The 26,737-nt window shown below is 42.0% G+C and overlaps 2 protein-coding genes across 4 annotated transcripts in view; one reads left to right on the top strand and one right to left on the bottom strand.

Moving 5' to 3' along the window:
* Positions 1-11,521, bottom strand: part of PCMT1 (protein-L-isoaspartate (D-aspartate) O-methyltransferase) — a 34,263-nt gene extending 22,742 nt beyond the window's left edge. The window contains exon 1 of one of the 3 annotated variants that reach the window (XM_079297882.1): positions 10,170-11,521. In XM_079297882.1, coding sequence (XP_079154008.1) covers positions 10,170-10,428 — 259 coding nt within the window. In that variant the 5' untranslated portion in view covers positions 10,429-11,521. The remainder of the gene's footprint in view (positions 1-10,169) is intronic. The other 2 variants (XM_079297883.1, XM_079297884.1) reach the window with 2 other exon arrangements.
* A 5,569-nt stretch (positions 11,522-17,090) lies between these two features.
* NUP43 (nucleoporin 43) lies at positions 17,091-26,338 on the top strand. Its single transcript, XM_079299288.1, has 8 exons — positions 17,091-17,275; positions 17,658-17,780; positions 18,031-18,108; positions 19,007-19,184; positions 20,778-20,913; positions 21,831-21,982; positions 23,876-23,998; positions 25,252-26,338. The coding sequence occupies exons 1-8, from the start codon at positions 17,156-17,158 to the stop codon at positions 25,464-25,466; spliced, it is 1,125 nt and encodes a 374-aa protein (XP_079155414.1). The 5' UTR covers positions 17,091-17,155; the 3' UTR covers positions 25,467-26,338.
* The last annotated feature ends 399 nt before the right edge of the window (positions 26,339-26,737 follow it).

Here is a 26,737-nt window from a genome sequence, read left to right as displayed (position 1 = left end):
GTAACAAAAGTGAGGAAATAAAGGGGGCTGAAGGGATGCCAAAAAGCAGTAGCTGAGGAGCCCTCACAAAAGGTCTAAAAGTGATTTATTTCTTTACATGTAGATAGGTACATATATTCTAGAACTATAGCTAGCCACCTGCTCTTTCCTTTTGTGCCTTGTGGAATAAACATGCAGAGAACAAAAAGAACAAGCTTCCAGCTTGGAAGTGCAACTGCAGGTCCCTGTGATAAGGCCAAGAACTTTCTCTAATTTCACAAAACTTAGCTCCAGACAAAGTACATACAACTATCAAATAAGATGCTTACACTGACAGGCAAATTACAAAAAAACCCTGAAAACAGAAACTACTAATATACTACACATTTTGAGCATTCAGGATGCTGCCATTCAGCAAACAATCATGAGATTTTGCTGACTCTTCTACTGTCTTTGATTACTGTCATCTTCATCAGTAAATAAGAATTGAAGAAAGTCGCCCACACTCAAGAGTCCCCAGCAGAACCTGTAGGAGAAGCTGAATCTGCTGTCAACTGTTTATTTCAATTATTGAATAACGCTCCATCCTCATAAAAACAAACAACACCCTCTCAGCCATCCCTCCATAGATTAAGTCTGCTTTTCAAATTTGTTTATTATACAATGGAAACAGCATCAAATTTTGGGAGGGAATTAAGAAAAACAATCAAGCCCTAAACAGTAAGGTCAATATTGACTTAGTTGTAATTTTTATTTTGTTGATAACAGTAAGATTTTTTTGTTAGCATCACAGCTGAATACAGAGAAACACAGCAACTGTAAGGTACCAAACTCCAAAAAAGTAATTTCATTCCTGCAATAGTCAGTCCCAAGATGACTGGCTGCTAGGATCTTAATTCTGTCTGAAACATGTCTCTATCAAATTCTCAATTAAGTCCAGAAAATAAATAGATCCCCTAAAGAAGCCAATAATAGAAGCATATATTGCAAAGAAGACATTCTAATTTCATGCATCTCTACCAAAAAAAACCAAAGCAATAAAAAATAAATTAACTCTTAATAAAATGCTAACAAAAACGTATTCTAAATCTTAAAACGAAGCTGTATATTCCAAGAAAATAATTCACAGTTAAATGGATAGAATATCCTTTCCAATTACAATGTGCAGAGAAAACTCTCCTTGAGGAGACTGTTTGGTTTCAAGACTGATAATCAGTTTGTACTGCATACAAATCAGATATTAAAGTGTTTACAAGCAAAGGATAATACACAAACACACTGACAACTTGAAATAAAAAGTAAACTCAAAAAACCCCCAGAGTTATATCAGCACAACTTCCAAGCTTCAAAGGGCTGAAGCCAAAAAGTAAGTATTTAACAGTGGAGCACTGCCTGCCAAGTTCAAGAGTTACTCTGTGCAGAGGCTGTGGCAATGACAACTTGACATAATTGGAGCATGTTTTGAAAACTCTCTCTGGTCTGCCTCTTTTCCACAAATAACACCATGAAAACAGGAACAGAGCTCAGAGCAGTCCTTGGACTTGAAGGTGGGAATACACCACTGTTGAATGCAATCTGGGAAACTGGGCAGTTGGCTGTCAGAGAGTAAGGAAAGAAGAGTCTGAAAAGGCACCGTGGACTTGCAACAAGCAAACAACCTATCTTTTTATTTAGCAACAAATGCACTACTGAAATGCTTATGTTTCAAAAATTTGCCTACCTCACTGATGGTATCCTGACTGTAGATCAAACATGTTTCTAACCAAACCATAAATTACTAGCAGTCAACACTTACACCAACACTGGCTTCCACATCAGAAAAGAGGATGTGTCATTGCCACATGACCCATCACACAAGCTTACTACACAAACCATACCACCTACTCAAACTCCTCCTGTGGCTGACTTTGTGTATTAAAAAAATGCTCTTGCAGATCCCAAAACCATTTACTATGCAACTACTTCTGTACCCACATAGTTCAGCTTCTTAGATTACTTTCTCCATAACTACTGCAGAATAATTCACTTAGGAAGATGAATTTTCAGTGAAAGAGTGAAATTGTAAAACCATACAGATATCTTAAGACATGATGCAAAGCACATACAACTTTATGTTACAAAAGATGCATTCATGTAGATTAAAATTGCTTATGTGACAAACCATAGAATGGTTTGGGTTAGAAGAAACCTTAAAGGTCAACTAGTTCCTTCTTATGTTGGGGCCCCCAGAGCTGGATGCAGCTCACATTCCAGGTGAGGTCTCACTAGAGCAGAGCAGAGGGGCAGAATTGCCCCCCTTGCACTGCCAGCCACCCTGCTTTTGATGCAGGACAGTTTGCTCTCCACAGACTTGCAGAGGGTGCATTCAATCCACTGTCAATCCATGTCAATGTCAATGACAAAGATGCTGAACAACACCAGTAATAAGTAGGCCCCTGAGAAACAGCACTTGTCACAGTCTACCCTTGAAGTTTTTGACCACAACTCTTATGAGTGCTACCACCCAACCTTATCCATCAAATAGTCCATCGGTCTAATCCATGCCTCTCACTTTTAAAGACGTGGATATAGTGCAGGACAGTGTCAAATGACAGTTTCCATCTGACCCATGCAGACCAGCTAGCAGCTTTCCAGAGAAGAATGGGCTGGAACAGAACCACATCCTGATCTGCAAGCAGTGTGGAGACTGTTGGTGTTAAGCACCTGATCAACTGACAGTTTTAAAGTCAGGGTCTTTTTGTTTGAGTAGAGGAAGAAAAAAGATGGGAAAAATGTGGCTCAGTTAATAAAATTTTATTTAAGTAAAGAGCCTAGGAAGATTTCACTGTAAACCGTGAACACAAAGAAAGCACTTAGAACAAGAAGTGATGCATCAGCACCCTAAGATCCAATAACAGACACTGACCCAAAACAGACAAAGCTCTTTGTGCTAAAGAAATTGAAAGCAGGAGTTTATAAACAAGTGTTGCTTATACTGCTCATACATGCAAACCTCTCATGCTTTGCTGATAATTTAAGATCTATCTGCCTCAAACATTCAGCTGCCCATCTATTGTCACTGTGATTTGGATTCATAATGTCCAAACATTATCCAAACAGGATGTTGCATACAGTTCACTAGAAGGAATCACTTGAGAGTCTATCATTTAGAGAGACAATGACAGAAAGACTGAGGAAAGCAAAAGTCCATCAAGCTAATCTAGAAATGAAACACAAATATCAAGTCCCATGAAAATTTAAAAGTGAAACTAAAAATAATGGGAGTAAGAATAGTAATAATAAATATTAAATTATCATTTAAATGTTACTCAAAACCTGTAGAAGTAAAACGACACGGGAATCATAAGCTAGGCTCAACACAACAAACTAGTACACAGCCTCAAGCTTCAATTAAATACAAACTTACCTGTTAACATTTCATTTTTACTTTAAGGTAGTGTTCCTTACCTATTTTGTAAGAATCACCTTCAAAAACAACCCATCCACTTTGGTGTAATGGGTAAGAGTTTTCTACTCATTTTCATGGATCTGAAAGTCTGCTAACTAACCTGTTAACTAATTTAGACATTTTCATCACAGCTGTGTTGCCCTCTCCTACTGTAAGCCAATGTTGTAAAGTTGGTATTAACCATTTTTCTTCTCCAGGGGAGGAGAAAGGCGTGCTAACACAGCACACAGATTTACACAGAAGTTCTCTGTAATGTACTCATATTTATCATAATGGTTATATTGATTTTGTCTAAATCTGTATCAGCAGCTGAATGAAGAAACTTTGAGGAGTACATGCAAGAAGAAGGCAATGTTAAGGTTGTTTTCAGCATGCAAAAACATAGAACGACTTTAATACCCACATGCAGATGAGGGAGATGTTAACCTCCAAGCACTCCTCAATCCCTCAACATCTGAGAAGGCTGAACTCCACTTATGTATCACATGGAAAGTCAAAACAGAAGAGTTCAATACAAACTGGCAACAACCATCAGTAATAATGAAAAAATGTTGCAGACAGATAGACAGGGAACTCTCTTCACAGTAAGGCTTGAGGCAAAACTACTTACAGCTTTTGCAGATCTGTAAAAAAGGCAGATGGTGCACATCTCATACCTTACTGAGCAGATTCCATGCAACCACTCTGCACTTTTCAGAAAAGCCAATGCTGTTAGGACCAGCAGCTAGACCACATGAAGGCACTAGTACTACATGGAAGGTGAGGAAAATCAGATCAGCAAAATATAACCCTGACTCTTGGGACAAAATGACAAAGAGCTGTCCTACTAGCAAATATTTGGAAGAATTTCTGAAGCTGTATTTCAACAGTGCAAGCAGTTGAAACTATTTTGTGCTCAAGTTCACTATAGAAGTATTCAGGTTCTGAAGTCTTAAAACGTAACTCACAAGTCAGCCAGTCCAGGAGAAGTCCACAGTTTATTGATCTCAAGCTTTAAAAGAGTTCACTCAGTTTTTGCCAAATGTTGGTCATTTAAATTAAAAATTAAAACATTAATAAAATTATAAATTAAAATTAACCTAATAAAAAATTAATTAAATTATTTACTTAAAGAGTTATGTAGCACTAAAGAACATGACTTTGAGGGATAACACTCTTATGCTCATTCTTGATACTACATCAAGATGAAAAAAACAGTAGCATTAAAAGAAAAGCTTAGAATTATAGTAATTATACTGATAGGAGATTCTCTCTTTTAAAAATGCCTACATACAGTAGTAAAGACCTGTTTTGGACACATTTGCAGTATCACTTCAATTTTGCCTATGGATTACTAGGCAGCTTCAGACCAAGAAAAAAATCATATAATGCCTTTATATTCACATACAAAAATAAAAATATATCTTCAATCAAGCAAAAGAACGAAACATTTTTAATTAAAATTATTTATTAGGAACTATAAAGATTTGTGATAAATAATCAGCAAAAAAAATGCCCTCTTTTTGTTGAATCATCATGGACTTGGATTTTGATGCACTGAATTTTGGGAGTTTCTGCAAAAGTATAAGTATGTTTTTAACATTAAATTGACACCCTGTCTAGCATTAAGTGAAAAAAAAACAAAACATGTTAACAAGAAAGAACCAGTTAAGAACAAAATCTTAATTTGCCAATAAAACATGATACATGTTTTCAAATTTAGGCTGGGTTTTTTACTTTCTGTTATCATTTCTTATTATCTGGGATATTTAGTTGTCTTGATTTACTTGAAGGTCTGCTTCTTAAAAGATCAAGGGTGTTGAAATTCCTTCAAAACATTTCACTAGTATGGGCAAATCATTAACAAATACTTAAATCTTACTTAAAAATAAAAAAGTTTCACAGCAACTCCTTTAGGCAATTATTCAAATTACTTGTTAACAATTTTTCTTTTAAATCTCAATGCTCCAAAAAATAGCATCACAGATTTCAAGACTATCACCTGAGACATGAATTTAAGGAATTTTAGATATTCTTAAATTAACATATCAGTGGATGTGTTAATTTCTAACTAAAAAAAATAGTTCACTTTCTAGCCATTCACTACCTCATAAGGTACAATGCTTGGACACTGAAGCCTCAATTCATTTATGATGAAGGAAAGGGTGGTCACTGAATGCACACAACAGGCAGCATCATAAGCTCTTGTACAAGGAAGTCATTAAATTTGGTATAATTTTCCATTATTATTTCCCTTCTTCGTGTTCATCCAAGTTACATTACTCTTCCCTAAGCAAAATTAGACAGATGTAGAAGAGATTTGGATAAACCAAGGGAAAAAGCATGACAGGGGAAAATAATCAAAACAAAATCAATGTTTACTGCTAGCTGAACCTAGCTTAGGCTTACTATATCTAATGCTTTCCCACTCATGGCAGTTTCCAAAGAGATTTGTCCTCAGCAAGCAGAAACCTGCACCAAAGGTGCAGATTCATTGCAGATAAGCCTTCATCATGACAAAGCATGACAAGATGCAATTTTTAATTATTTAACATCTAAATAATTAAAACACTTGGAGAAATACCTTTAGCATGTTTAAAAATAGAATTCCCAGACTCTGATAATATTTGAATAGATATAATATATGAATAGATACTGATTCTAAGCATCATTTACACTGCAAAATTAAGAATCTAATCTTATATGAGGTGCAAAATTGTACAGAATCTTGTAAATTAGAGTTGCTAACTTTTGTGACACAAGCTTATTAGGTGAGGAAGGTAAAAGAATGCAGCAAGATACAAATCAACAGATGGTTAACAACTTCAGCCACTGCCACTTTCACTAAGTGATCCTTACATTCACTTGCACTAAGAAATGGTGATTCAAGAGACACCATTGACACATCATGGCCAAAGAAATATGAAAAGCAAGTTTGTCATATGGCAGCATGACACTGACTGGAGGAAAAAGGCACAATAAGGAAACTTAATGAACTTTGATTGCTTGTGATCTGGACCAATTTTTCTGTTCTTCAGGTGGGAAAAAAAACTGATTTCTAAGATGTCAAGTAAGAAGACTCGGCAAAAGCCCAAGTATGAAAGAAGATGCAAAGACCTAATAGTGACCTATCAGTGAAGAGCTGACAGTAAAGAGAGGGGAAAAATGTTACAGATTTAGAATCAAAAGATTTTCAACTAAGGAAAACAACAGTAAATAACTCACCATTTCTTTCCCTTCTTCCTCAGCATCTCGATATTTCAGATTCATAATTTTAAAAGACTCCTGTCAGAGTTATTTATTTAAACTCAGGCAAAAATTTCTGTGTTTAGCATGATTTCTAACCCTACAGTAACCTGCATTTAGAGAGCTTCCTGGAAATGTGGTCTGCTAAAAGATCTTACTTTAAATATGTTTTAGGGGAAAGCTTACTCAAGTTTGAAGGCACATGTCCAACCATTTTCAGTTAAGAAGAAGCAAAGATTCAAATAATGACTCTGTGAAGGTGAAAAATATTTAAGGCTTTAATGAAGAAAAAACCATTCATTTATTTTAAAAAATGAGAAGTACTTTTTAGAATCACTGAAACAAAGCAGCTGAATACCTTATAGCAACAGCATATACAAGGACATAATTTTCATTGCCAAGACTGTGTTTTAAACAAGTTTATTTCATGTATGTCAAATTGTGCATCTATGACACCTCAAATTAACAGCACAAAAACATGTTTACAATGCAACAAGAAGTTAAAAATCAAACCAACAAAATGATGTAATGCAACATTCTTAAGTTGCTTGTCCCTAAGCATGTGCTGAAAAATATGCAAAGTTCCAGGGTCTTCTTTATTAGTTTGTCCCTTTTAAGACAGGGCAGCAAAGAAAAAACCTATAAAGAATAATTGCCTAAATCTGCATTGCAAATACCCAAAATCACTTGACACTGCCCTAACACAATGACTGTTGCCATTACAGAAAAGTTAATTCTATAGTTAAGGCAACAGTGGAGCACTAAAGCGAATGTCATGAAATGGAAAACTTGATTGCCACAAAACACAAGCACAAGTAACTGTCAATAACAACTTATAATGAAGAATAATCTTTATAGCTGTTTTAAAGGAAAAGAACACATAATGTACAGGAATCTTCCAATGGTGTTTTTATTTGGAAGCAAAACCACTTTAATAAGTTTCCATTCTCGCCAGCCCTCAATTACCCACAACCAAGTTCACTGCTTCTCTGACCATGACATTACAACAGCTTATAGACATTGAAGAGTTTAAATCTTGATGTTTCACAATTCATGAGAAAGTGACCCAGTCTTACAGCACTGCCTCCCTCACAAGCAATTCTACAAGAACAGTCAAGAGAAGAATTGTGGCATAAGGGCAGGGACAAGGATTTGCTGCAGAAAAAAACATACTGTGTCATTACGACTTGCATTATTTGCTTTAAGTTATGCAAAATGTACACTACAATACACACACATATACTAAGTAAAGACAAACACTGGACAACATAAAATTAACCTCATTCAATTTGGATTCTTACTTTTAGCATAAAATGCTTTTAATGCTATGTAGCTGTTTTTAGAGATGGGAAAACACATTGATGGATCTACTACTCTAAAAGAATTCTCTGGAACATTTTAGTCTTTCGAATAACCAATAATTTTTAACTTTGTTGAAACATATCTGGGAGAACTGTATCACATAAAGCAGTACTTTCTTCTAAATCTGTTCCCAACTTTAGCAACAAGGTATCATCTTACCTGAGGAACTCTTAACTTGAAAGTTATGGTCTTAATTCAGCTGCTGCTCTGCTCTGATAAAGCCCTACACCATGACCAGAGTCCCACTGAAGGTGACAACACAATCTTGCTCCAAGATCAAAGGCCTCATGCTTCCACAATACCTTATTGCCAATCCGCTATTTCCCTGTTTAACACCCCTTAAAATATTTGGCATGCATATGCAAAGCAGAGTGGGGGAAATTACAGACTGTAATTTTCCAGGAAATTACCATCAGTGCATACTTTATGATATTGACCACTTCTATTTCACTTTCCTTTTCTTATACAACTATTCCTGTATTCTAACTACAATGGCTTTTAGCTTCATCATCATTATTTGCAATGCCCTAAACAGTTTCCATGTGTTGAAACAGTCATTGTCTTCTGCAACAAAGAAACTAGTTTTGCCTTCAGGTTCTGAGCGCCATAGACTATTCTGGCAATAATTGCTTTTTGGATGTAATTTGGAGCTTAACATTGATTTTTATGTCAAAAAGTTTTTCCCTGCTGTGCAAGAGAACAGTATTTCACTAAAACAGTATTTCTAGCCCTTTCACTTGCAGAACAAAACAAAACAAAGCATTGCAACAATTTTAACTACAGAAGTTATTATCTATTTATTAAACAGAAAAACTCCACAATAATTAGTAGTTTTTACAGGGGAACTGAAAGTCTCTTCAGCATGTATCATTCTGCTGGATGTGATAGTTCTCTGAAAATGAGCACAGGATCAAATAATCTAACATAAGCAGAGAAAAGGCAAAAAGAGAAAACAAGTGATTCTGCCATGGCCAGAATAAGGAGGAGGCCACAGAGCTGAACTTGTCTGTGGTTTTATAGCACCACTGAAATAAGAGAAAACTGCCATAACACAGGCTCCTAATCGACATCCTTGTACATGTAGGAGAGAGACTTGAGAAAAGGAAGGGAAAAGGCCAGGAGCAGAGACGAGAGACACTGTCACTATATTTAAGAGAGGTTAATTCTATTCTATGTGAAAAATGGAAGCTCCTAATAAAGCAGGTGTTGTCTCTCCGTCCTCTCAGGACCTGCAGACTTCAGGATGTACTGAAGTACATCGGCGAACAAGCGCCCGCCCAGCACCTTCCACGTTCAGCACGGGGACAGCACAAACCCTCGGTGAGCACAAGGGAGCGCCCGGTGCCGGGCAGACACCGCAGAGCTCGGCTGTCACAGCACGAGTCCGCAACCCCGACAGCTGCTCTCCTCTCCCGTCCTCTCCCTGCGGCCCCAGCCACCCCTTCCAGCGGAGCCACTCCGGACCCCGCCGGGGAGAGGGGAGGAGGGACCGCCGCCACACGCCCCCTTCACCCAACACGATCAGCCGCGGCCTCTTCGGCGCGCTTCCCAAACCCGGGCGGCTCCCGCTGCGTTGTTCAGCCCGGGCCTCAAAGACCGGAGGGCGCCCGCCGGCACCAGCAGTCCCGCCGCCCGCCGGCCGGAGCGAAGGCAGACGGAGCCGATGCCGGTGCGTGCGGGGGATCACGGGCCCCCCGGCACTGCCGCCTCAGCTCGCACGAGGCAGACGGGGACGAGGCGGCGGGAACGGGGCCGGCGAGGGGGGACGCGGCGAGCAGGGAACAGCCGCGGCCGCCGCACGGCGCTTCCCCTCCGGGACCGCCATCGGCGCCACCCCGCCCGCCGCACTGCCTCCCGCAACAACAGCCCGGCCCGCCCTGCGACACCGGCCGCCGCCCGGACACACACCCCCCGCCCGAGCACACGGGCACGCACGGACACACCCCCGGCCGGACACAGACACGCACACACGGACACGGAGGGACGGACACACGGAGACGCGCGGCCGGGCGCCGGTGCCGCTCCCTGTGACAGTTGGCGGCGGGTCGGGCGGGCGCCGCGGGAGCGCGCGGTCGCTAACGGTCACCGGGCGGCCGGCAACGGCAGCCCCGCAGCCCAGGGCCCCGCCCGCCCGCGCCCCCGCCCCGGGACTCACTGCGGAGGTTGTGGATGAGCTCGGAGTGGCTGGCGCCGCCCGACTTCCAGGCCATCGCTAGGCACACTCTGCGGAGCAGGTACAGAGCCGCCTTCAGCGCCGCGACTGCGCACAGCAGCTTCCCCAGGAAGGACACAACCTCCAGCGCCGACACAGGCGCCGCCTCCTCGCCGCCTCCTCCCGCGGCCGCCGCCGCAGCGGCTGCCGCGCGCTCGCCGAGGGGAGGGGCCACGCGCCCACCGCCCCGCGCGCCCGACATGCCCCGGCCGCCGCCTCCGCCGCTCCGCCGGCCCGCGCCGTGCCCCCCCGCGCATGCGCGCCCCACCGCGCCCGGGGGCGAGCGTGGGGAGATCCTCGCGCGCCGGGGCGGAGATGCTCAGCGGCTGCTCCCGGCCCGTGCGTTTTGTCGCCGGGGCCCTGCATCCCGCGGCGGCGGCGAGACCCCAGTCCGGCCCTCGCCTCAGAAACGGCGGCGGGGCGGAGCGGGTCTGGGGGCGCTGGTATGTGAACTTGGGAGCTCTGTTAATGAATGAGGTAGCGGAACGGCACCTCGGTGCGCACACGCTTTCCCCCTTGCCCCGGCCTTAGCCGCTCCCGTGACACAAGCCGGTAGACGCCGGGTACCGGAGAAGGCGGTGTCGGGGCTGGCGAGCCCCATCACGGTGGCTGCGCCTCCAGCTCCGGGCTCTGGCCCAGCGCGCGACCCGCCGCCCTTGCGACGGAGCCAATTAGCGGCGTCTCCCCGGCGCGGTACTTTGCATGGGGCGCGCCTATTGGCCGCGGCCAGCCCGCGCGGGCCAGGCCTACGTGTTGGAGGCTGCCATTGGTCAGGTGGCGCGGGAGCGGCGTGTCCCGTGTGCGTCCCGTGTGTGCCCACGGCCGGGACGAGGCAGGGCGGGCACGACCCGCACCGGGGAAACACCGCGAGAATTGGAGCGGGATGGAGGGGTACGGAGAGCTGGCATCGCTGCCGAAGTACCGATGGTTCAGAGGAACGTCTGCCGGTGCAATGCCGATGACGTGGGACAAAGTTACAGATTAAAATTCCTGTTAAAAAGTGTCCGGGACAATACTAAATTCCGATGAGCCTTTATTCTGTCCCAGCATAGGCCCATGATGAAGTAGCAATCATAAGGGAAAAGCAGCACCTTCGGATCCTCCCAACGCCTGTTAACCTCACGAGGAAAAACAGAATTCACTTTTTACAACCATGTAATATTTCTCCCTGCTCTGAAACTCCTTGATGATTAATTTTGCCGCCAATATTTGTGGGAAGATAGGTTGAAAGGATAGTACATAAGGCAATGTCTCCCGATGAATTACAGCTGTGCTGGTTACTGAGAGTGGAAACATCTGTGCCTACCCAATGAGTTGGGGTGTTATAAAAGAGCTGGTCGCCTAATTACAGTTCGAATTAGAGCTTGAGATCCGGAGTCTGCTGCAGTTTGGGATGGAGTTTGCTGGCTGTGCTGTGAGGAGATAAGGGACATGTGGTCGTGCAAGGAACAGATAAGGTAAGAATATGCTGTGTGAGGGACAGACAGGGTTAGGCGGCTGGGAAAGGGACGGATTGGGGTTTAGCCAGTCATAAAGAAGGAAACTTGCAGAGATGAGAGAGGGAGTTAGAGCTGCCTATGAGGGAAGGAGTCAGAGATGCTTGAGAGAAGTACTCTGAAAGAAGGCATGTAAAGCTTTCTAATAAAGGACTAGTGGTAATGCCAGTATAATCTGTCCCAACATAATAGCTGCAACAAATATTTGTTTGACACCTGTGATTTCTACACATTTTTATTGTTTAAATAATATATCATTGTATACTATCTTTGCAATTTTGGGGGGGCCTACTGTCAGTGTTGTGACTTCTGCATTTGTGCTGCCTTCTGATCCCTGTAAATGGGCTCCACACACCTGGGAATAGTTTTACAGCACTTCCTTTGTTAATCAGACATACCAGACAGCAGGGTTTCCAGTTCTTGGCTTTTGAAATGTGAGCTTAATGATACATAACTATGGATAGGTTGGCCCTATCAATAGTATATTGTATAAATATTGGGAAAAATAAGGTGTCATCCAGTAGGTATAATTCCAAGTACTATATTGTTTCTTAAAAGTGTTTCTGATGCAAGGATGAAGCCGAAGATACCACTGTGGGAGATTGCACAGATTATATCTTCTGTGAGAGAGCCCATCTTGGTTGGGAGTGTTGAACCTGTTCCAGCTCCACACTGCACATCTATTTCATCCAATCATTGCTGGTTCAGGTGAAGCTGGGAATCTGCTACTCTATTTTGCAGTCAGCCTAGGGCAACTCTGACAGTTATATGCCCAATGCATATAACAGATCCCATCCTTAGACTTTCTATTTTATTTTAATCCTGGAGACAGATCCACTGCTTCATTGTGTGTTCTCCATCTAACTTCTCCTAAGCATGATCTGGAAACTGCAATCCTTGTGAAGCTCCCAGCCTGTCCCAGAATATAAAAGGTCTCCCTGTTACATCCAGTGGGCTGAGAGAGGAGGGAAGAAGCCATGGAGTTAGAGGAATTTCCAAAGGGCAGCAAGTACAGAGAACAGACAGACATTGTAAAAGTACAGCACAAAAATATTTAATTGTTATGAATGCAAAAGATATTTTCTGTTGTCAGATGCAAGCAAACTGCATTGCTCTGACATGGAGAGGTTGCTGGCAAGAAAATAGCTGGCCCATGTTTAAAAGCATTCCAGGGATACTTACCCTCTTGGGAGACCAAAAACACAACAGAAACCATTTACATACAAACTGATGCTGCTTACCAGGACCGGCTTGAATTAGGCTTGGACTTTTCACAGAGCACCAAGAGGAAGCCTGTATTTCTCTCTTAGGAGTTTGTGGTCTTGCTCAGGTGCTTTCTGACTGAATATACCTGTTTGCCATGTTCTTGATATGAGTGTTCAGAGAATTAAAACAAGTGTGGGCCCTCCATAACAATATCTGGGGTATCTTGGATGGATACCAGGCATATGTGTGAAGGAAATAGCATTTGGCTTGGCAGGCTTCCAGGTGCTCTAAGACAAGCCAAGTTGTCTCCAAGAGCTCTGGGAAACTAATATGCACCACTAGTGGCAGGATGCACCTATTTATGCAGTAAAAAAATGTAGGAGTCCCTCAACTCTTTCAGTTCCACAATCCCAGGCCATGACTCCATCTAAAAAATTGAGAACATCCATTGAGACTAAACTAAAATCAATATAGACATTCTTCACTAGAATAAAATACAAGCAGAAATAATAATAAAAATATTGTTTTCTGGCCATCACCATTCATGTGGAACCCCTCAATTTGCTGTGATACTCAGGATTTCTGTATCCTACCGCCCCTCACTTGTCCAAACCAGTGTGAGCACCTTGGTCCCTGGGTGCCCACTGTCAATTGCAGGCACCCACCTCCATTTTCCACATGTAGAGCCATTTCCCTAGACTCTCCAGGGAGCTGCTGCATGGACAGTCCTCTTAGGGAAAAGGCACAGGAAATGCCAGCAGCAAGAGTGGGCCACCATATGATTGTTCTGACATGAAGATCTCACTAACTGTAAGCACATTGGCTGTTCTTCCTTTGCTGCACATTCACCCACATCCCAGTCCTCCAGCTGTACTTATATAGATTTATATATAAACCCTTTGAAGCTACTATCTGTTTCATTCCTTCCCTCCCACCTCATAAGCCCATTAAATTTTTTTTTAATTTTTTGAATTTAGAAAGAATTTGAGAAATTGCTCATTGCTGTCTGCTCCCATCTGCTTCTGCACACCACAAGCAGAAATTTCCTTGTGAAATGTTCCTGCTGTACATTTCCGCAGTTATGTCCCAAGCCCCACACTAATTGGCTTTTACACCTACACTCCCTCCTCTTCTTGACTCCATTCTGTTTTTTAACTTAATCATTCTCCTTCTTCTCATTTCTTTTCCTATAAGCTCAAGCCAGTTTGGTGTGTACCTTCCTTTTGTATTATCATTTCAGAAGTGTGTGTTATTTTGAACTCCACATCCTTGTTTTACCAGCTCTGCACTCAAAGATGAGGTGAGAATGACTCAGTCACATCAGTGACTTTCCCCGTTAGGGAGCAGCAGAACTGGGACCCCTTCATGAAGGAAGGTCAGCCTTCTATATGACACGCCATCCCACTGCATCCAAGCAAAGCAAGCAGGGCTGGGGACAGGAGTGGTTTTGCCATCAAGTAAAGTGTCAAGTCATGTCACAGGTCAAGCCCGCCAAGTTTGGGCAACGTGGCTGAGCACAGGCCCTCCTACAACACAGCTCAGGCCAAGAGCAGGGTGCCCCAGCCAAGGGCAAGACTTAGGAATGCACTCAGGGATGGGCCCTCTGCTGTTACATCTGCTCTGCAGTACCCTGCACTGTAACTGTACTTGTTGGAGAGAATGAACTGGGCACAGCTCCAGGAATCCTTACCAGCTGTAAACATTGTTTTGGCATCTCCAAATAACTTTCTTTAAATATTGTTCAGTGATGATTGGAGAAAAAGCAAATTATAAGCAAGTCCAGTTCAGAATTAGCTTTATCCTGTCTTAGTACAGCCACTGATCTAGTAAGTGCCTTTGTTCTCAGGCCCCCTATCTTCTCTTGGAGGCAGGCATGCTTTCAGTTTTCTTCCCTTTCACTCACATTCCTAGCTTTAGCCATATTTAAGGGTAATCCATAGATGTTCCTTGTTGTCTCAGCTGGTATGTTTGGACCCAATGCTCATAGTTAGCTTCATCTAGACTAAACATCCTTTTTGAAAACTAGATGAGGCATGTATTCTCCTGGTGCTTATTTCTGCCTTTTATATGGTTATTTAAATCTGCCATTACACTGAAATGATACACTAACACAGCCAGTACACATCCTTCATAGGGATCAGACACAGAGAATATATTTAAAGGTTTACAAAGCAGCCCTAAATCTATCACAGCTCTCACTTCTGTCATATAACATGCTGCCAACATTTTCTTTAAAAAATGTAGGACAGGGAAGAAAAACTGTGATTCCTCTTTTCCTGTATGTGAAAATAAGCCATTATGTCCAACTTACTTCCCTTAATACTTCCTAAATGCTTTTGAACAAGCAGTCCTGAGCAAAGAAAGAAATCACCCAAAAGCACAGTATATAAAAAAAATACACCCAGAAATCACAAACTAACCAACAAAAATATTTGTCTAATAGACCTTTTCAATAATCCCAAAGTGTGTTCCCTTCAGCTTTTAGCTATTTGATCTGTAGCTGCATTCTGAGGCCTATTGATTTTTCTCACAAGTGATATAAGAATTAGCTGAAAATAACCCTGAAGTCAACAGTGACTTGCAGAACTGCAGTTAGCAGGTTCATAAAGGGTGCCAGAAGCATTTGCTACTGTAGAATAACAGTGCTACTGCCATGTGCAACAAAGCTGTTTTAAGGTATGTCTGCAGTATGGCAGACTACTATAGCATCCAGCTTTTGGAATATGTGTTGGATTCTGCTGAATGTAATTATGGAAAAAAAAAAATTTAAATGAAGTTCAAATGATGCATGAAGCACCTAAAATATCACTGGCTTGGTATCACACCCGAGGGATTACAAAAGAGCATAGCAGACTTGATGAGGAACTCAAAATACTGTATAGAAGAAATCAGACAGATGCCTTTAGCAAGAAAACTGCAATAACACAGTGAAAAATTCGGCCAAGTCACTGTTAAGTCCATCTGACAGAACCTCTGAGACCTGGCAGCATCAGCTTTGGGAAAGAATGCAGCAGAAAACAAAGCTGTAAAAATATTTTTGAGAAAATCCCTTACTGAACTGCAGTGACTGGGCCAATAGTCTCATCCTCTGAAAAGACAACTGACAACACAACTGTGTCAGCCTTTAATTTTACAACTAACCTCTGAACTTTTTATTTCATAGCTGTTTAAGTGAAATACTACAAAGGAAGTACATCTGTGCTCCTCTGATTTAACATGCCATTTGGGACAAAAAAAAAAAAAAATTCTGTTTATTTCTGTACAGGTAGGAATCTGTCAGAGCAAGGAGAGTATCACTTGGAAGTACATTATCATGGTTTATCCCAGCCAGCAAGTTCCAGGCAAACTTTTGGTCACATAAGCCCCACAACCTCCCTCAGGCCACCCCATTCCCAGGAGAAATGGGGAAGATAATTGGAATAAAACAAAGGTTAAAAAGCATGGGTTGCGATAAGAATAACTTATCTCTTAATAACTTTAGTAATTTAAATCAAAGACGATAGATAGCCTGTCCCTGGGCAGTAGTTGGTCTCTCATGGCCAATGGCCCCAGTGCGTGGTATGGAATATCCCTGTGGCCAGTTTGGGTTATGTGTCCAGGCCATGCTCCCTCCTGGCTTCTCGTCCACCTGCTCGCCGGCAGAGCGAGGATTAAAAGATCTGCGCTTGGGGTAAAGACGCTGAGTGCAGCAACGAGTAACACATGGCTGCGCTGTCAACATCCTCACATTAAATCCGAAACGCAGCGCTGTGGCTGCTACTCTGTCCCAGCTGAAAGCAGGGCATCTTTAAAAGCAGATATAGACCAGAAATGCTTACTCCTTGTGTAAGCCACTCATTTTGAAAAAAAGTCGGTGCACGTCTTGCAAAGGTGACACACGGACACAGCGTTCCGGTGGACGCGGCCCAGCCGAGCAGACGGCGGCACGATCACTTCTTCCTCTATTTGCTCCTCTCCGGGCCCGACCTGCAACCGACGCGGAGCCGATACGGGCCGGTGCAGCGGCTCGCAGGGGCCAGGCAGGGCCAGCCCCGGCCCGGTGACCGCGGGCAGCTGACACCGACCGGCTCCACAGCCGGCGGGGCCGCCGCCGCCTCAGCGCCGCTCCCGGCCCGCCCGCGCGCCCCGCCGCGCCCCGGGCTGTCCCTCCGCGCTCGCCGTCGCGCCGCAGCCAATCAGCGCGCGCGGCGCGGGGCAGGCGGGAGCGGGCGCGGGGCGGGCGCGGCCATGGAGGACGTGAGCGCCAAGTTCGTGTCGCAGAAGATCAGCCGGACGCGCTGGCGGCCCCTGCCCGCCGCCGCGCTCCAGCCCCCCGACGTCTTCGCCACCGGCTCCTGGGACAACGAGGTACCGGCCGGGCGGGCACGGAGGCGCGGCGCGACCTTCCCGCCGGGGCGCGGGGCGGGCGGCGGCGGCACTCCACGCCGCCTCGGTGCCCCCCGCCTCCGCCGCTTGGTGCGGGAGCGGGTCGGAGCGGCCGTGAGCCCTGCCCGGCTCGGCAGTGCCGCCCTTCGCTGGACCGTGCCGTGCTCGTGTCCCCAAGGAAGCCGTGGGGCCGCCCCGCCGCTCGGCAGCGTTATCCCCATGGGCAAGCGCTTCCCTCCGGCCGGCGGCGGCTTCCCCGGGAGCGGCGCGCAGCCCACAGCCTGTCCCTTCTTCCCTGGCTGAGCCTTATTGCTAGGTACTTCCAACAGCATTTTCGAGTAAGTGTGGTGTTGTTTCTCTTCAGGATAACAGGGTCTCCATTTGGTCGACTGGCGACCTTGGAAATGCGGGCCTCAGTGGTGAATATCATGGAGAACCTCATCTGCTGTGTGACATCCAGCACAATGGTGATGTTATGGATATGCAGGTAAAATAGCTGTGTTGAATAGATCTGTATTTTTTATGGGCTTGTCACTTAGGAGAATTTAAGTGAGAGTGAACTGTCAAAATGCTGAGATTGGCCAAAAAATCCTTATGAAGAAAAGGGACAAAACCAATCAATATTTATTTGTGGATTTATTTTTTCCCCCTTCACCTGCCAATAATTTAGGTTATTCTAAAATCAAAATTATTACCTCAGTAGAAACATTGCCTAATAGCATTCTTGTTATCTCTAGTTTTTGGATCAAGAGAGAATCGTGGTCGCCTCATCAACAGGGACTGTAACTATATTCCGTCACCATCAAAATAACCAGGTATGTGACATGCACTGGCTTTAAGATGCTATTCTCTGTAGTACAGGTCACTTTGATCTTAGCATAAAAAACTTCTGGCTACCACAATCAGTTTCTTTTTAAAGTTGTTTAAAAAAAGCTTTGACTTTACAGATACAAGGAAAAAAATAGCGTTTTGCACACATGCTACATAAACTAGATTCCAGAGTGAGACAAAATGAGTTATCTCCTTGTCTGTATCTGTAACCAAACAGCCCATTCATTGAAAACATACTTTAAGACATTAGAGTGTTTTGGGGCAGTAGGTATTAATGGACTTGTGTCTGCCTAATCAGAGTTTTTGCATTCTTGAACTAAATGACTCATGTTCAGTTCTAACAAATTATAAATGAATTCTCATGAGTGTCACGTGAAGGAAGATATGTAAACTCTAGTCTTCTCCTTTGGTTATAAATCACTGGAAATAAATGCATAATTACTTTTTTTACATATGTTCACAATGACACAGTAAAGGTGAATGTCGGTTAATAATTTGGTGTGGTACCTAAAATAAACTAAATTCTTTGCAGTCAGGATGTGAATTTGACCTTTTATTTTCTAAGGGCCTCAGTTCTTTTCCTCCGTCATGGGGAAGTACTGAAGACATCAGCCTAGTGAAAGACATTTTGCAATCCATAGTGTTATTTCTAATTGCTGGGTCATATGAAAACAGTGGTTCAGAGAAGAAGTAATTAACATTTTGTGGAAGAGTTGTGTCTTAAGAGTTGATGAAAATTTAGATGTCTTGATTTGTATTTTTATAGGAGGCTCTCATGCCCGTGAAATAGTATGGCTTTCCTTGTTTCATGAGTATTCTGGAAGCTTTGTTCTATCAGGTTCCTTATTTAAGACCATAATTTCGTGTCGCGTTCCCCCTTAGACGCTATCTGCCAACCACCGGTGGGAGAAAGCCCATTATCACGTGGATCAAGACACATCTTGTGGTGGAGCAGCCTGTACTGGAGTTGTCTGCAGCAACCCAGAAATTGTCACTGTTGGAGAAGATGGTAGAATAAATCTCTTCAGAGCTGACCAAAGGGATGCAGTAAGAACTATAGGTATGTGAAGTATCTGGTTTCAAAAAAATTAGTCTACTTTGGAGGGGGTTTTTTGGTTTTCAGCTTATTATAACAAAACAAAAAAAGTTAATTATTGATTTCAGTATTCCAGGTTGAACGTGTTTGTTCCAGATTATTCCCATATCCCTCCAGAATTCAAATACTTGAAGCATGTTTCAGATATATTTCTATATTCATCTAGGTATTTTTAAGTTCATGGTTTTACAGTAACAGTTGGAGAGGAAAGAGGGAACATCTTGGAAGATGCTTTCAGGTTCTTCAGGATGGAGTTCTATGGTATAAGCAGTCTGTGTTGCTGGCCCCAGTTCAATGACACCTTGACATTTCCTAGGCACTGAACTGAGTACTTATCATGAAGATAGAACTCTTGTACCTCATTCAGTAGTTGCAAAGGAATGCCTTGTTATTTTTGTTATTATTTAGTGCATTTAAGTGTGCAGTACAAAATGCATAGGTTTGTAGTCAGTTAAGGTAGGGAAAAAAATCATTAAAGTTAGAGGTTATGTAAAAATCTTTTGGAGCCATCATTGCTAAACCACTTAGTGTTAGTCTGTCATAAAACTTTAAATCCTCTAGAAACCTCAGTATTCAGTAATCTAACATTTCTTTTTAAAGGCATTTTGATGAGCTTTTTCTTCCCTTCTGCTTTCATTTAAACAATAGGCAGAAAGGTCAATTAAAATATCTGTAAGCAGGCATCAGTGTAACTTTTTTGTCTCGATATCAGAAAATGTTTCCATCTTATGCAGAAATATATATAATTATAATTAATATAATGATAACATATTTCCCGTATGGGTTTACACAAATAGTTTTAAAATACTTGAGGTGAAAGTGGACTTACTGGAGTTACCCCATCATAATCAAGATGAAAAGTTTATATATAGTAACAAATAAAATGCAAGAAAATAGTATCTGTTTTTTCAGAATGCCTCAAAAGTGTCACCTCAAAGTTGATGAATTGTTTGACATGGTAAATTATTCTGACAAAAAGAGGCACTGGGGAAAAGGGACCTGAAAAGAAAGGGCCTTGCTATTCAGTTATTAACAAGCACAGCATAATTTGGATTTAACTTGATGCCACATTGGCAGTTCAGAAAAGGTCTAGAAGTTGATTAATTAAATGTTTCTGTATAAAACTGCTTAATGCTGTCAGCCTGATTTACTGTTTCTTATGTTTAGAACTCCCATTATGAAAAGCTCCATAACTGCTTCCATTATATGGCCATAACTGGCCATATAATGAAACTTTTGAGAGCCAGTAAACTTGGCTGAATTGATTCCTCTTCTAGGAGCTACAAAAAGAAATCTTAGAAATCAACAAGTAGTTTTGTAATCACCAGAGCTAATTTAATACATCTTCTTACAGATTTGAGTAGTCTTTCATATAGTGAGTAAGGGCTTATTTTTCACAGGGTATTTGCAGATACCAGACATTCATTCTCTGACCTTGAAACTGCAGAGGTTATGCACATGTTTAAGTTCTGTTCTCTAGTAAGAGTTATTTTGTTTCAATTAAATGGAGACTATCATTCCATAGGTTTACCTGAATGCTTTCCTCATCTCTTGCAGACAACGCAGACAGCAGTACACTCCATGCAGTGACTTTCCTTCGCACAACTGAGATCCTGACAGTAAATTCAATTGGACAGTTAAAAATATGGGACCTCAGACAGCAAAGAAATGAGCCATCTCAAATATTTTCTTTGTAAGACCTCCACTTTTTTACTTACTTACTGAAAAGCATATGCTACTTTATATAATCTGATTCAAATCTTTCCTAATGGTTTCCTAACAATAGGATGATAAATTACTGTTATTTTAAAAAAGAATTTTAATCTCTTTGGTACTTAAATAAGCAAAGGCAAACTGCTTAATGGCTGAACCATTGTTGTGACTCAGCATTGTGCTCAGCAGGTCTGTTTTATAATTTAACTTTTAAAGGACTATTACATCTATGCACTTCTCTGTTTTGAGAAAAGAAATCTTTCAATCCTCAACCCCAGACTCTGTCTGTTTATACTGGCTTTTCTCCACAGGCCTAATGTAATGTTTCAGGCATTTGGAATGTATTTGAATGGTAACTTTGTGCTTTACAAGGTACTGTGAGAAAACAAAATGAGCTAGATTTCAGTCCTGTTGTTATCTGTGTAATAATTCCCATTGCTGTTCATAGACTGTAGTTTAGCTACCTGATTTTGTTAGTGCCCAGTCTGTCCTTTTAACTCTTAGTATATACTAAAACTGTATTATGCATCAGAATATTTATTATTGTTGTTATTATTATTATTATTATTACTTAGAATATTATATGTAGAATATTATTTGCCTGCAAGGCTTCTGCCTCCTACAAAGCCGTCAGATGCTGTGTTGGTGTCAGATGTGTAGCATAAGGCACGGAACCTGATTGTAGCTTCATGTTATTGCCATACCTCTGGCTTCCAGTAGATGTCATGTGCCTTTAACCTCTGGTGGTCAGATGTCACAGGAATTGAAGGTGCAGTTGGTACTGGCACCTCACTTCTCAATGATCCTGATGCAGAATTAGGGATTAAGAAGGGGAAAATAGAAGCTAAATAAAAAATTAATGTTTGGGTTGGTTGTTTGTTTTTTCCCTCTCTGCAGGGCAGGTGACAGAGTTCCACTGCACTGTGTGGATAGGCATCCCAATCAGCAGCATATTGTGGCCACGGGGGGCCAGGATGGAATGCTGAGTATATGGGACATCAGGCAGGGTACTATGCCAGTGTCCCTGCTAAATGCTCATGAAGCAGAAAGTAAGTATCTGAGATGGAGTGGGAGAAGAAGGTGGCATGTTAGAGAAGTTTCTGATTCCTGTAAAAATAAGTTGTTGTAACTGGTAGAAAACAATCACATACTTGCTACTTTGTTCAATCATAGAATGGTTTGGGTTAGAAGGGACCTTAAAGCTCGTTTACTTTCAACCTCCCCTGCCAAGGGTAGGGGCACCTTCCACTGAACCAGGTTGCTCAGAGGCCCATCCAACCTGGCCTTGACATTTCCAGGGATGAGGCATTCATAACTTTTCTGGGAAACCTGTTCCAGTGCCTCCCCACCCTCACGGTAAAGAATTTCTTCCTAATAATCTAATCTAAACCTACTCTGCCAGTTTAAAGCTATTTATCCACTTTGTCCTATTACTACATGCCCTTGTAAGAAGGCCCTCACGTGTCCTTCATGTGTTTTAGCATAGCTTCTAGGAGGATTTTTTCCATGTTTTTCCCAGGATCAGAGCTGAGGCTGACAGGTTGGTAGTTCTCAGGGTCTTCCTTTCTACTCTTTTTATGGGTTTGTGCCCATCTTTCCCTTTTTCAAGTCCCCTAGTACTTCACCTGACTGCCATAGCCTTTCAGATATGGAGAGTGGCTTGGCAACTACATCATCCAGTTCCATCAGGACCCTGTGATGCATCTCACAGATTTATGTACATTCACCTTCCTTAGATGGTCATAAGCCTCAGCTTCTCTTACAGTGGGAACTTTTGTACAGTAGAGACTTTGCTCCCCCAGACCCTCTTTTGCAGCCCACCCACTTGAGAGGTATGGGAAGAGAGGTTGCTATTGAAGACTGAGGCAAGAAAGTTGTTGAGTTGTTGAGCTCAACCTTGTCCAGTGTTACCAATTTTCCAGCATTGATTATTGGGCAGAGCATACACTTTCTTGGACCTTCCTTTTCTGGCTGACATACCTGTAGAAGCCCTTCCTGTTGTGCTTTTCATCCCTTGCCAGGTCCAGGTCTAGCATCTCTTTGGCCTTCCTCACTCTGTATCCCTAACCTTCACCTCTGTACTCTTCCCAGTATACCTTACTACTATTCATGTGTTTTCATCTGACTGGCTTCCTTCTCTGTATAGGAGACTGTTCTTACCTAAAAGTGAACTCTATCTAAATTAAAAGTAGACTTAGTAAGCATTCTTTTATGAGCTGTTAGATGTATTTGATCAGAATGGCTGTGTTTCTAGCACAGTAGGTGTGTAAGTAGTAATGCAAGCTGGTGCTGTGTTAGGCAGATAAAGCAGAATGCAGATACTAACAAACTTGAAAACATGAGGAGGAAAGGGAGACTCAACATTCATTTGGGTCTCCACAGTGCTGAAACAGCTCACTTTCCTGGTAACTACATGAACAAGGAATTAATTTTATGCTGAAAATTCTCTGATGTGATGCTACAATTAAATTGAAGGAGTAAAAATATTTCTTGATACTTACTGACTTCAGTGTCTTCTGAAATCAGTTGTGGAATTTAGACACAAAATAATCTGTGTCCTGGGAAGGAATGCATGCTATATGCAGCTTTAAAATTTGTAGCAGGGAAGATGACATGATAGTATGCAGAATGCCTGCATTCAGATAAGACTTAATTCCATAGCACTGAAAATGTAACAAAATAGGGTCTTTTTCCTTTCTTTTCCTTCTTTTATTCTTTCCCCTCTTGCCCCTGCCAGCAGAGGGAAAACTGCAGCATATAACTTATGTACTGCTTGGGGCTACAGATGGGGCTTTGGATTTCCTTCCCACACACAATTAAAAATGAAAAGTTTTGATGGAGGCATGCATTCTTGTAGATGCATGTCTGTATCACACTATCCAAATGCATTGATCGAAGTACTTGAGACTTGTTTTGCATTTTTGTTTTTTTTATACTTCCAGTGTGGGAAGTTCACTTCCATCCCTCCGACCCTGATCATTTATTTACGTGTTCTGAAGATGGATCTCTTTGGCACTGGGATACTTCCACAAACGTATCTGAAAAACCATCTTTTCTTCATCAAGGTAAGGGTGTTTGGAGTCCATCTGCACTGAATTTGTGAGTTGGTAACATCATTACAGTCAGTGTTCTCACATGACCCAGTTAATAACATAGTCCTAATATGGAAAATTAAAAGCAGGTTTCTTTTCTTAGAAAGCAAATCCTGATAAGCACTTGAGGAAAACTGCTTATACGGCAAACAGTTGTGCAGAGCTTTTCGTGGTCTGGTTTGGGTTTTTTTGATCTGCTACCCTCTGACAAATGTGTGAAGGGGCATGTCCACGATTTCAAAGATAGACTCTGTTCACTTAAAAATCATGTGTTTGTAGAAAAGAAACAGAGGCAGCCTGATAGACATTATTGAGTCTCTGAGGGAGTTTACACTAAATTAGAATACAAAAATAATTGGTAGGTTAATAAGATAAAATTATGAATTTACAATTCAGGGTAATAATTGGAACTGTCAATAAATGAAACTGGATCCTTTTGCGTGGTGGCAGGATTTTAAAGTTATGATACTGACTTTTAATTTAAGCAGTTGTTGTCACATGCTAATCACAAAGACTGCTAAGTGCTTGCCACTTTAGACTGTAAATAGTGGGGAGACTTTCAGATATCACCTGCCTTTGGCCTTCAAGTTGTCATTCAGAGTTAAGTTTTATCTATGGAAATTATAGGATTACTTATTTGATTTGGACTCTGCATGTTTTCAAGTATATGAAGTATAAATCCTTTAGCATCACTTCTGACACCTGCTAATCTTACGCTGAATGAGTTCTTAGGGTGTGAGACTTCAATTTGAATGTAAAATGTTATGTGGAAAAAATTCAAAGTCAAATATAGATATATGACTTGCTGCAGAGTGAGTAGGGAGGAGGAGCAGTAGGGAATAATGGTTATTGAAGCAAAGCTTCCAAATAGAATAAGACACTCTATAAACAGATTTTGTGATCTTGTATCCTTGCTTTAGTATATAGCTAGAGAAACTTGAAGGCACACTGTCTGTTCAGTGAGATGAGTTAATAGCTATTGTGATATATTTGTCTCAACTGAGAGTAGAGCCGGTAGAAAATATTTGTAATTACTTCAAGTACTTGATTTTTTAAGCCATTTTTTCCTTAATTTACCAGAGAAATGGCATCTCAACTAATCTGAAACCCTACTTAAATGTAGAATTATATTTCTCTTATGTCTGACCCTGTGTTTCTCCAAATTCTGAGAATATATAAACAAAATTGAAACTTACTTTTTTGCCTTCCCTCTTTCCTTCTTTCAGGAGGAAGAAGCACTGCCTATCTTTCCCACAGTACCATTAACCAGTCTGTAGTAAGTGCCTGGCTAAGCAATGATCCGACCAAAGACCGCATGGAAATCACCAACCTGATTCCAAATCAGACTTTGTCTGTGAATAGTTTAGACGTTCTAGGACCATGCCTGGTGTACGGTACTGACGCAGAGGCAATTTATGTGAACAGACAACTTTTTGCTTGAAGGGACTGCGGTATCCCTTCGAAGTACTGACCAGCCTGAACTACTGGGAAATGTCAGGTTCATTCCTAATGCTACTTAGTTTGTTATTGGCATGTGTGGGAGAGGCCTCAGCTTGGTCCTGGTGCTCTGGAAGAAGTGAGGTAATTCACATTCTGACAGCTGTCACTGGATGCTCCAGAATGGGTGACTGAGCAAGTTTACATGCCATTTCTTCCCTGCTGCCTGCTTGATTTTGACAAGCAGGAAAGTAGTTACTAAGGGCAAAATCTTTGCTGTAAAGTGATGTCCATAATGCACATGCATATATAGAAATAGAAGAAAAAGTAAACCCTGGATTTTTATTTTTCCCTGTAAAGGTATTTTTCAAATATTATTTCTAAAGCGAAACTGTGGGATTCATTGAAATTCTTTTTATGTCACCTGAGAGAGATCGGGTTTTTTTTAAGCTCAGTTTTTTTATATATATATATAGGGGAACATAACTTTTACTGTTAGTCCATGAGAGCTGGAAGGAAAACTGTTAAAGCTATGAATTGTGAAAGGTTCTATAGGAATCTAAGCATTTTGGCAACATTATTTTGAATTATTTACAGCTTCATCATGGATGCTGCATGTTAAAACTTGATAATGCACCCATAAATCTCCCAGCAGAAAAGTGAGGTTTATAATTAAGAAGTCATAATTGACAGATGTGTTGGCTGTGTTTTCAGGTGTAAGAGTAAGACTTTCTAAACTTGATACATAGTCTTGGTCAAAAATTCACATCTGGTTTATTGAAATCTTTGAAAAGTTAAATTTTATTATTAGCATTGTACCTGCTTTTTGTTACGAAGAACCCTTTCTCTTTTTAATAAAAAGTTTTGCACAAGAGCGGTGGTCCGACTTAAATAATTCGAATAGATGTGTTTGCAGGAACTGATTTGGACTGAGCCTGGGTATTAAATCTGAAGGATGGAGAAACCTCTGTATTTGGGCGGGAACAGGTTAGTTACGAGGTGTTAGGTGGCATTTCCAGCATTTCCACTCTGGAGTGTACTTTAATCCAGGCCGGCGCGGGTGCCTGGGTGTGCGGCGGCAGCAACGCCGCACCTGGTGCACATTCCCTGAGCGCCTGCCGCAGGAGCTGGATGGGGCGCTGCGGACAGCGCTGGCCTCCCTTGGCAGGGCAAGGCACTGAGTTGCCAAGAAGCTCCTTAGAGCAGCTTAAATTCTGCTTCCCGATTTATATGAAATGAAAAAAAAATGGAAATAAAGTGGATCACTCCGAGTGC

The sequence above is a fragment of the Erithacus rubecula genome, assembly GCF_903797595.1.
Source record: "Erithacus rubecula genome assembly, chromosome: 2".
NCBI lineage: Eukaryota > Metazoa > Chordata > Aves > Passeriformes > Muscicapidae > Erithacus > Erithacus rubecula.
Note: the sequence above shows the minus strand (reverse complement) of the source record. Positions and strands in the feature narration are given on the sequence as shown.